At 39.2% G+C, this 12,112-nt stretch overlaps 1 protein-coding gene across 2 annotated transcripts in view; it reads left to right on the plus strand.

Annotated features, from left to right (window-relative positions):
- Window positions 1-12,112, plus strand: part of EDIL3 (EGF like repeats and discoidin domains 3) — a 381,430-nt gene that overhangs the window by 175,134 nt on the left and 194,184 nt on the right. For both annotated transcript variants that reach the window (XM_008539038.2, XM_008539042.2), the window contains one exon: window positions 2,801-2,929. In XM_008539038.2, coding sequence (XP_008537260.1) covers window positions 2,801-2,929 — 129 coding nt within the window. The remainder of the gene's footprint in view (window positions 1-2,800; window positions 2,930-12,112) is intronic.

Below are 12,112 nucleotides of genomic sequence, written 5' to 3' on the forward strand. Positions count from 1 at the left end.
TCCTTCCTTCACCCAACTCCATATGGGGAAGGGGACAAGGAAAAGATTTGTGTGCTTTCTGATAGAAATTACATCACTCTCTTGAAGGGGCAGGAATAGCTTAATCATTTTTGGTTTTAATAATTTTTCTTCCTAGATACAATTCCTTAAACTCAATTTTCCTCATATTAAGTGGGTTTTTTGGAGCAATCACTGAGTTCTTATTAAGCTTTCTTTCCTCAACTGTGAAATTAAAAGACTGGATTAGGTGATCTCCAAGACTCCTTATTTGTTTAAAATTTTATAGTTTTTTGACTATATTTATTTGTGTTTATTTTTTCCTTTGCAGTTATGCACATGGCTATCAGTTATCAGTTAATAAAATCTGTCATGTTTTTTATTATTTTGAAATGAACTGATGAGTCAAAACTCTAACATCACTTTTATTTCATTCTCCCCTTCTCAATTAGTTGATTCTCTGTGGAGTTTAGACTTTAGAATCACACATTCTTAGTTTGAGACCTAAATGCATCACTCATAAATGTTCCTTTGAGAAATATTATCTAATCTTTCTGACTTTCAGTTTTTAAAAAATCTAAACAAGAATGGTAATGACAGCTACCTCATCCAGTTGCTGTGAGGAATAAATGAGATTATTTCTGTGAAAAAAGTTTGTAAATTATAAGGCACCATCAAATGTTAATTAGTTTGAGAGGAAAGAAGAAGTAGAAACTGAGAAAGGAGAAGAGAGAGAGGTTCTGGAGCATGGTGTGCATCTCTTAGTGATGGGAGGAAATGATTCACATTGCCACAAAACTGATCATTGGTATTTCATCTTCTTCCTGTCTCACACAATGGCAACGTACCACCTCAAGGGCAGGTGTTGGTTAGTGTAATTGACGAGTACTGCAGAGCACAAAGATATAGATGCATTGTTTTTAATTGGTATGGAGCTATCTGGAGAAAAATCGCAGATACATTGATTTATTTTCCCTTCCTCAAAGTCAGCCCTATCAACAAGTGAAGATCCAGACGCTGTAGAATTGCCACATTGTTTCCTTTTTCATGCATATCCTTATTAGGTTCTACAACCGTTGAATTTCACAAAATTTTAAACTGGAAGAAACTGAGTGTCAAAGGCAGCTGCTGGAGGAAAGAATAGAATGATAAAGTCTTGCTTCAAAGCAAGACAATATTGCCCAACCCCTAAGTACTTCCTGTTGTTGACATTCTATCGCACTGCTCAAAGTGACAATAGTGAATTTCCTTTTCTTTCCATAAATCCTTATATGGCTTTGACTATGCCTGAGCAGCCTATTCACTATTGCACCCTTCTAATAGCCTTGCCTGTTGGAGCTCCAACCAGTTGCCTCAAGTTATCACTATTCTTGGGGCCAAGCCTTTGTCTTCCCTTTAGTCTTTGCTGAAACCACTTGCTCTTTTTCTTGGCTAATCTTCCTCCAAGACTCTGGCATTCACATCTTCCTACATAGTCAGATACTTAGTTTAATAACTCTTGCGTTCCTTTTCTAGTATGTACATCTTAACTATCTCTTCAGTGACTTTTCTTTCACTTATAAATATGTTCTAGTCTCTCCAATTTAAAAAAAAAACAAACAAAATTAGAGAATACTATATTTTTTCATTGATCTTTCTTCATCTCCCAGGGAGAGCTTTTTCTTCCTTCAACTGGTCTCTTCCCTTCTTCACAACCCATAGTCTGGATTTTGCCCTGAATCAGTTAGCATCCTCCAAGATGCCAACTATAAGACAGAATTAGAGGTGCAGAAGATTTATTGGGGAGATGTCTGTGATGGACAAGGAGAGAGGGAGCAAGAGTAGGTAGGGTGAGCTCTCAGACTGTAGCACAAGCCTGTCACCTCTGAAGGGAGGAAAGAAGGAAGATTGCATAGAAAAAGCCTCAGACTGCCATGCCATTTGAGAAAGTCTCAGTCATACCAAAGGGACACCCCATAGTAAAGAATGTGAATTAGAGGAATCCCGAGTCAGGCAGGACTGGCCCAGCTCTACACCCCATCAGTGCTAGCCACTGGTTCTCTCCAAGGGGGTCAAGTGCCACACTTCTTTTGGCCCTCCCAGGTCCCAGTCACTCTGCTGAAGTTACTTTCTCAAAGCTTAAAAACGACTATGAGTCCCTCATCTTTGTATTTGCAACTTTTGGTGAGCTACTTCTCATAGATTGGCAAACCTTGTGATTCTCCAGAAACATGTCCCACCAAAAACTCACAAATAGTCTATACAAGTGTTGCAGCCAGCTCTCCACTTCACTTGGCCTATGTGGTTATAGTCATTGGCAAGTTTATGCTACTTTCACCAGCGGGGAACAAAAGCTCTTCAGTGTTTATAACTCCAGAAATTGCTGTTCAGCATTCCTTTTTAAACATACAAAAGATATTTTACAATTTGCAAACGAAATAGCAATATTTTACTTAGCGCTAATATTTTTTGAGTGCTTAGTGTATAGCAGACACTGTTCTGGGTATTTTATATTTATATTTTATGAGTTCTTTTCATCTGTATCATCACCCTTTGAGGTTGATTCTATTAGTATTGACCCTTAAGAGAAGGTAAGACTGAGGCACAGAGAGGTTAAAGAAATCCTCCAAGGCCACATGGCCCAAAAGTGGTGAAACCGGGATTCAAAGCCAGGCCAGTGGTCTCCAGAGTCCACACAACTACTACATTTCCTGGACCACTAATACCCAGAACACTTTTTTCTATAAAATTAATTGCAAAACATTGACCTAATGTCTACTTTAAAGCATATGCATCATGCAGCAATATTTTTTCTGTCTTTCAGGTCCCTGCACTCCTAATCCATGCCATAATGGAGGAACCTGTGAAAGAAGTGAAGCATACCGAGGGGACACATTCATAGGCTATGTGTGTAAATGTCCCCGAGGATTTAAGGGGGTCCACTGTCAGCACAGTAAGTTATCCACAGACATTGTGCTTTTATTATTATTGATTGCAAAGTGTACAAGTCATTATCATTGTTGTTTGTAGTAGAATGATAGAATCTTCAGGCAGCAAAGAGCCCTGACAGTTGGCTAACGCTGCTTCTCTCCCGCTGAATACACCACGTCCCCCACTGAGGACCGCCAGACTGTGTTTCAACCCTCCCAGTGGCATGGGGGGCTAGTCGTCTTCTGTTAGCACTTTTCATGATTGTTCAGCCAAATCAACCAAAGTATGGCTTTTTATGATAAACTGACGTCTGTCTCTTTCTTTCATGCTTGTCCTGCAGCTACATTCTTGAAACTTCCCAGGTATTATTCTGTTGATTATGTTCAGGGATGATACCCAGAACAGAAAAGGAAACTGCCCGCCTTGCCCTGTCTATGAGTCAGTTTCCTCCTTCTTACATGTTGGCATTTTTAGGGTGAAAAAGTTCAATAACTGTATTATCTAAACTTCTCTCTTTTATTCCCATTCTTATTTATCCTATGAAGTTAAACAAAATATGTCCACTTGTGATGATTTTTTCTTAGAGATTTGACTCAACATAAATGCCAAAGGGGTGGTGTGGGCCCTTAACTGCTATAGGGTTCAGCAAGACTGGAGGCCAAGGTGGACTATGAGCTGTCAGGGAAGGAAGGCTTTTAGAGAGGCTGCCATGTGAGAGCTGAGTCTTGAAGGAGGGACTAGATATTCATCAGAGGGAGGGGAACAGGGGAACAGCACTTGTAGGATGAGTCAGGAATATATGAGCTCTGAAGGCTGGAGTGATGATTAAGACCATGGTGTTAGGAATGAGTAAGGCAAGTCTGGTTGTGTCACCCAGAGCCAAATTTCCAACCACCAGCAAAAAATTTAGGGTGCCTCCTAGCTCTGAGACTTTGGGGGCATTTCTTTCTGGAGACTTCCATGGCCAGGAGTTTGTGAAATTTCTGTAGAAGCCTGTTATAGCCCTGAGGCACTTAAACTGCTTGTAGTTGTCTCTAAGAGCTCAGATCACCAACAACGCACTGAAAGGCTACTGATTTTTCTCAGGCTGGGTCCTGAGTTGACAAGGCTGATTCTCCTTTATTGTAGCATCACAGTTCAGCCTGCCCCGTGAACACCTCAAAACATCCCCAGAAAGAGAAAGATGGGAGCCCAGAATCTTAGCTGCCTTGACAGTAACTTAATCCTATGAAGAGAAGAGTACTGACCTTACTTATTTACAAATTTTGTGATGTGGTGTCAGAGCAGTGCCCAGAGGGAGAAAGTCTGGCCGCCCCACCTGAGCCCCTCAATTAAGAGCCTCCTGCGTACAGTGCACACATTTGCAGAGGGATCCCCCTTTGAAATGAGAACAGAATTTTCATAATGGGATGGTGTCCAATGTTCAGAGGCAGGGATGGCACCCAAGGTCAGGTCATCCTAACCTTATCTTTTCTATGCTGTGGGGCTCCAGGAGGGAGAGGATGAAAGAGTGCGATGCAGATTCTTACTGTTAGAAATCCTTAGAAGCACAGTATTTAGAAGGCTTGTGTAGACCCTAATGTCACTTAAATATCTCATATTTATTACTCTCCCACCCAGCCAACTGCTGATGTCAGGGTGAAATGGCGGCTGGTCCTTAAACCAGAGGCTGAGAAACTCTAAATCTAAGTTCTAACTAATAATGTCTGGACAATGGCACAACATTCTTTTCACATTTCTGGGCCTTCATCTTGTGAAGAAAAGCTTAGTTTCAGTTATCTTTAACAGCCTAGAAGTCCCATTGAAGACATCAAGTCATCATTTCTTTGTCCCAATAGAAGTGAGGTTGCTGTGGACGGGTGGTACTGGGGAAGCGTCCACCTGCTTCTCACTCCCACACACACAGTTGTCTGTGAATTCTTTCAAGAGAACCATCAAGTTTGGAGAAATAGAACAAATCATTTTTGTTCCCATTCTTTACAGGGAAACATCTAAGTCTTTTCTCTCATACCTTATACCATATTCAAATCAGCTCTTTAATCCACATAATCGTGTTGAATTTCAAGGCTTATTTTGAAATGCAAAGAAACCTTGTCCTTTCTGGTATCCGATCCCCCGCAAGACCTTAAATCTGTGCTAGGAATTGCAGTGGGAAGCCCAAGGCTGAGAGAGTCCCTTTAAAACTGGGATTTTGTGGTCTGAACAAACTGGCCTCTATTCCCTGAAGTGCATCATTATTAGAAGCAACAGGGAATGGAGGGGAAAGGCCTGCGTTTGGAACCAGAGACCTGGATTTGAGACCTGACCTTTACAGTTGTTGGATAAACGACCTTGGGCCAGTCACTTGACCTTTCTGTGATTGAAGACATGTAAATGGAGGAATTGAATTAAAAATAGATGATCTTTGGTTCATTCGAGCTAGGAGAGTATTAAATGGGTAGCTTGCTAGTAAGCAAAGGTTATCAAGCCTTCCTCTTTATAGATGAAATTGAAAAGGATTATATACATGAAAGTAGATTTAGAAGTGCTGGGAGCCCTGAGAACTTTTCCAGGTAGGAGAAACAAACAAGCAGCTATTTAACCCCTTGTAAGAACAGCTGGGTGTTTGGGTTTATTTTTCCCAGTGGTAATAGTTTTATGGCCCAAATTTGCTCTAGAACCTTGCTACTCTAAGTGTGTTCATGCAGCAGCATCACCTGGAAGCTTGTTAGAAATGCAGATCATGAGGCACCACCTCAAACCAGCTAAATCAGAATCTGAATTTTAGAATAATCCCCGGTTGACTCCTACACATATTGAAGTTTGAGAAATGCTGCACAAGGCTTTCAGTAGCTAAAAGTAACCATCTCATAGATTAAGGTAGCAACTTCTGGATTCAGTTATGTAACAACACACAATATGGACAGAATATTTATTATAGATTTTGCAAATCATGACTATATTGAAAATCAAGGAAAATGAGACATATACCAATATAATATGAACATTTCCCTTGGGAAAGGAATGGAAAAAAAATTCTTCAGACATTCATATGGGTGGGATTATTAATTTAGTTCTATTTGACAGAACGTGAATAAAATATCCTTTGGAATATAGCTAAATAGTTAATTCTAAATTACATGATACAGAGTGGCATACGTAGTTAATAGGTTTAGTTTAACAACTAAATGTTAAATGTTTGTGAATATGTTACGAATTAGAAAAAAAATGTTTCCAGTGTCAGCATTAAATATTACCTACTTCTGCTTTTTCTTTTGTAGGAAGATTGGCCCTGAGCTAACATCTGTGCCAATCTTCCTCTATTTTATGTGGGATGCTGCCACAGCATGGCTTGATGAGCGGTGCTAGGTCTGTACCCAGATCCCGGCCTGCGAACCCCAGGCCGCCAAAGTGAAGCACATGAACGTAACCACTAAGCCACTGAGCCAGCCCCTAAATATGCTTCTTTTAATTCCTAGATCTTAGTTTGTAGAACAGTTTTAGGTTTACAGAAGAATTAGGCATAGAGTACAGAGAGTTCCCATATATTCCCCCTCCTGCATAGTTTCCCCTATTATTAACATCTTTCACTAATATGGTATATTTGTATAATTGATGAACCAGTATTAACACATCATTATTAACTAATGGTCATAGTTTATATTAGGGTTCACTATTTGCATTGAAAAGTTCTGTGGCTTTTGAAAAATGCATAATATCATGCTTCTATCACAGCCTCAGACCGAATAGTTTCACTGATCTAAATATCTTCTGTGTTCTGCCTATTTATCCCTTTCTCCCTCCCTCAAACCCTGGCAACCACTGATTTTTCTACTGTCTCTATAATTTTGCCTTTTCCAGAATGTCGTGTAGTTGGAATCCTCCAGTATGTAGCTGGAATCATATAGTATGTAGACTTTTCAGACTAATTTCTTTTACTTTGCAATATACATTTAAGGTTCCTCCAAATCTTTTTGTAACTTGATAGCTCTTTTTTTATAACTGTTGAGTAATATTCCATTTTATGGATTTCCCACAGTTTGTTTATGCATTCATCTATTGAAGAACCTCTTGGTTGCTCCATTTTTGGCTATTATGAATAAAGCTACTATAAACATTCATGTGCAGGTTTTTGTGTGGATATACGTTTTCAACTTATTTGAGTAAATACCTAGGAGAGCAATTGCTGGATCTTGACAAGAGTACGTTCAGTTTTGTAAGAAACTGCCAAATTCCCTCCCACAGTGGCTGTAACATTTTGCATACTTACCAGCCATGAATGAGAGTTCCTATTGTTACATATCCTCGTGAGCACTTGATATTGGCAGTGTTTTCGATTTTAGCTAGTACCTATGCTCTTTCATAATGAAAATAGCATGAGGTTATAACTTTATAAGACTAATAATGATTAGTATTGGTTGTTGTATAGAATTACCAAATTATGCATGTCCTTAAAATGCTGTACAATAATGTGAAATATATATACACACACGCATATATATATATTCCCATAAGGGTATATGTGTGTGCGTGTGTGTAAATTATAAGATGTAAATTATAAGATGAATTGAACACCAAAATTGTCTAGAGGTGAGACTTTTGAAAAGCATTTTTAAGCAGTTTTCTGCTGGGAGCTGCATTTTTGTGTAGCTAGAAGTAATCGTATTTTATTTGTTGCCTAGTAACAAATCTAATGCCTTAGGGAAGGGCTATTTCTTCTCTCCCAGAACTCTTTGCTCGTCTTACCACTGAAGGCATTCTATGCATTCTTCCCTAGCTGTGCACAGCTCCACAGCCTTTGGTTGCTTTTAAGAACAAATTGTCTTGGTTCCTATTCTTTGAGGAAGGAGAGCTGATCTAGGTGCCCACCAAGCCCTGAAAGAAGAGGACTGGTTTAAAAAAGTGGCCCATGTTATCAGGTTAGCTCAAGATAATATGCTCTCTAGTCCCTTCTTCCACTGAGAAAGTTGGGCAGAAAAACACAGAATCTAGAACTTTCTTTATGCTAACTATTGTAAACCAATTTAGTCTTATTGTGCTATTGATTAATGGATTCATACATTCAACAAATATTTATTGATAAGGACTGAGTCATTTTACTTTTATAACTTACATATTCCACTTTTCTCTGAGTTAGCCAATGATATTTGCTGTTTTGACAATCACTGTTAATTGTATAAATTACGTAATTGGCAATTAGGTGTTTTCTCTGGTACGTGGTGCTTGTTAAAGATACAGAATCTCATCCCACCTCAGTCCTACTGAATCAGAATCTTTAGTCAGCACCCCTGATATAGTTAAAAGCATTCATATGGTGTTTAGGCACACCAAGCTTGAGGACTACTGGTGTAAAGAATGACCTTTAATTTCCAAATTATGCTTGGAGAAGCATGCTGTTAGGAGAAGAATTCTGGATTAGACCTGGGTGTTTGATGCAGTTTTCTCTTGCTCAACTGATGAAGGGTCAGTTAGCCTGTAATGGTTCTATGCTTCGGCTTTCTCATCTGATAATTCAATTCAGTTCAATTCAATCCAACAAACACTTAGAACTTCACACTGTGTTATGTGCTAGAAATAACAGGTCTGTAAAATTTGGGATTAATAATGCTTTGTCCTGTTTCCTTAGATAGGACATTTGTTAGGATCAGATGAGAGGTTTCAGAACATACTTTACATATTTTAAATGATTAAATATGCCTGATGAATTAATATTTTTAAATATAATGGGGATTCCTCTTGGTCTCTAATTTTTCCCTTCCTTTAAAAACATCTTAATTATAATTTTTTAGAACAAAAAATTTGAGTGGTTGGGCAGAGAGAAACCCAATTTGGAGATTTATGCTTTTCTATAAGAGTTCCTCTCTTAGCATCCTTAATTCTAACAGGTAATTATTATTTTTTTAAATAACTCTTTCTAATTTTAGCTAGATGGCATCTTTATTTTAGCTTTCCCACTAGAGTATCAATTTGTCATAATAAAGTATTTACTTCAAAACTGTATGGAAACTTTACCTGGAGTTATTACTGACACCTGCAAACTATATAACTACACTGGCTAAATAAAGACCTTTGAAGAAATGTCCAAAATACAGTTGTCTGCAACCTCGCAAGGTCTTCTGACTGTGGATTGAGATTTCATAATTTCCTGTTCACTGATGACTTTGCAGGTCAACGTTAGCTACCTTAACACTGTAAGCCAAAGGTCGTCAAACTTAGTGTTCATATAAATCATCTGAGAGTACAGATAAATATTCAGATTCCTCTTGCTCATCCCTAGAGATTCCAATTTAATAGATTTAATTTTGGACCCAGGTCTGACTATCAACAAGTACCCTAGTGAAACTGACACAGATGATTCTAGAACACTAGTTCCCAGCCTTGGCTGCACATTAGAATCACCTGGGGACCTATGAAAAATACTGATGCCTGGCTTTTCCCCCAGAGAGTCTGATTTAATTGGTCTTGGGTATGGTCTAGGCATTAGGAGTTATAAAACCTCCCCAGATGATTCCAGTGTGCAGCCAAGGCTGGGAATCAATGATCTAGAGCCATGCTATGAGGAATCACTATGCTTTCAAGAAACTGAGCAAAGAAATACTCAGAGAAACCAAGCTTAGAATACACAAATATAATTCCATACAAAAGGTATAATCATGCAGCCTTATTGAATATTGTCATTCAACCTTTGCTTAATATAATGGAAATCATCTTACAGCAAGAACCCTTAACTGATTGAAAGAATCAGGCCAGAGGAAGATATTAGCTTACTATTCTTAAAATATGTTATCCCTTAATCTATCTGCAGTAGTCAGAGTTCCAAGGCATTTTTATTTTCTTGCTTTCATCCTTTGCATCTAGTGCTCAGAGAGAGCACTGTCCTGCAGATATATGTAATGGATATTTACACAGAGACACAGTCAAATATAGACACAGTTTGTGACTTTTGCAATGAAATACTCAGATATACTCAAAATATTTGAAAATTGCTACTTTAAATAACAAACATTCCTTTGTTCCTGTTACTGCTAAGGGGCTGGCTATGCTTTCCTCTGCTGGTGGCCACCCAGGCAAATGAAACTGCACATGGTCTGAGCAACTATCAGGGCAAGTTGAGCCATTTTAATGACTTTGGGTCCTCCTGTGTTCCTTGGAGCTGGAAGGCCATGTGACTTTTCCCAGAGCCTCACATGTGCCTTTATGAACACAGTTTACTCAGCCTTCCTGTCCCAACTTCTCTTTCTTTCTTTATTTTTTTTATTTATTGAGATCTAAGTGATATATAACCTTATATAGTTTCAGGTGTACAACATAAATTTTCTTTTCTCGTGATGAGAACCTTTAAGATCTGCTCTCTTAGCAATTTTCAAATATATAATACAGTATTATTAAATTTGTAGTCACCATGCTCTACATAACATCCCCAGGACTTATTTATCTTATAACTGGAAGTTTGAACCTTTTGACCCTGTTCATCGATTTTGTCTCCCTCCCACCACCTGCCTCTGGCAACCACCAACTGTTCTCTGTATCTGTGTTTGTTTTTGTTGTTGTTGTTGTTTTAGATTTCATATATAAGTGAGTTTGTATTATATTTGTTTTTCTCTATCCGACTTATTTCACTTAGCATACTGTCCTAAAGGTCCATCCATGTTGTCATGAATGGCAGTATATTTAAAAACCTACAGTTTTTCTCTCCTGTCTGTCTCCTTCACAACTCATACTTCGCTTCTGACATTTCTGGTCACCAGATGAGTGGAGGTTTTCCCCACACCAAGAAATTCTCCAAGACACCGGCTGGATGTTCTACAATTTAACTCAATTCTGACTGTCTACCTAGAGATAGTGTGAGTTCCCACAGGTTAAGGGCTCAGTCCCACAAGACTGCCCCCACCCCACCTCAGATGCCAATCAAAAGTAGTGGGTTCCCAGGCTACCCACAGCTTCTGTTCGATTTGGTTACAAATAGGAGATTCTCACCACCTCCTCTGCAGATTCCATTATTTTGCTAGAGCAACTCACAAAACTCAGGGAGACATTTATGGTTACCAGTTTATTAAAGGATGTGATAAAAGATACAGATGAACGGCCAGACGAAGAGGTACACAGGGTGAGGTCTGGGAAGATCCCGAGCGCAGGAGCTTGTGTTCCTATGGAATTGGGGTGCATCACCTTCCCAGTGTGGATGTGTTCACCAACCTGGAAACTCTCTGAACCCCATACTATTGAGATTTTTATGGAGGCCTCATCCTGTAGGCATGATCCATCACTAACTCCATTTTCAGCTCTTCTTTCTTCTCAAGAGAATGGGAGGCAGGGCTGAAAATTCCAAGTTTCTAGCCATGACTTGGTCTTTCTGGTGACCAGCCCTCATCCAGGATCTATCCAGGAGGCCACCCAGAGTTGCCTCATTAGAACAAAAGACACTCCTGTCACCCAGGAAATAACAAGGGTGTCAGGAACTGAGGTCAAAGACCAAATATTAGACCAAAGGTGCTCCTAGTGCTCTTATCACTTAGGAAATTACAAGTGTTTCAGGAACTCTGTGCCAGGAACCAGGGTCAGAGACCAACACATATTTTCTAACAGGCAGCATTTCATTATTTCTTATGGCTGAGAAATATTCCATTGTAAATGTATAGCACATTTTCTTTATCCATTCATCCATTGATGGACACTTAGGTTGTTTCCATGCTTAACTGCCTTTTCATTCAGGGCCTATATTGACTCTTCAGGCAGGTTTGGGGACAGGCGCCATAGCCACACCTCTCTTTTTCTCATCTCTACCATCTTCCCGGGGAGCCTTTTTGCAGACTCATTTTGCCTGAATCAGTTATAAAAGCAATAGCATCTGTGCATTTAGGAATGCATCTCCACAAGGCTCTGAAGCCTACTCACCCAACAGATATATGTTTACTCCCTACTCCGTGCCAAGCCCTGTTCTGGACATTGGGATACAGCACTGAAGCGAAATATCCAAGTCCGTGGTGTCATAAGACTTCCATTCTAAGGGAGAAAAGGATAAGAAAAATATGGCATGCGTTTACCATAGGGCTCAGCAATTACACTTTCGGGTGTTTATCCCAGAGAAATAAAAACTTAAGTTTACACAAAAGTCTGTATGTCGGTGTTCATAGAAACTTTATTGCTAAGAGGCAAAAACTAGAATTGGCCCAGATGTCCTCCAACAGGTGAATGGTTAAACAAATAGTGGTACATACATTCCACG

The sequence above is a fragment of the Equus przewalskii genome, chromosome 13, assembly GCF_037783145.1.
Source record: "Equus przewalskii isolate Varuska chromosome 13, EquPr2, whole genome shotgun sequence".
Lineage (NCBI taxonomy): Eukaryota > Metazoa > Chordata > Mammalia > Perissodactyla > Equidae > Equus > Equus przewalskii.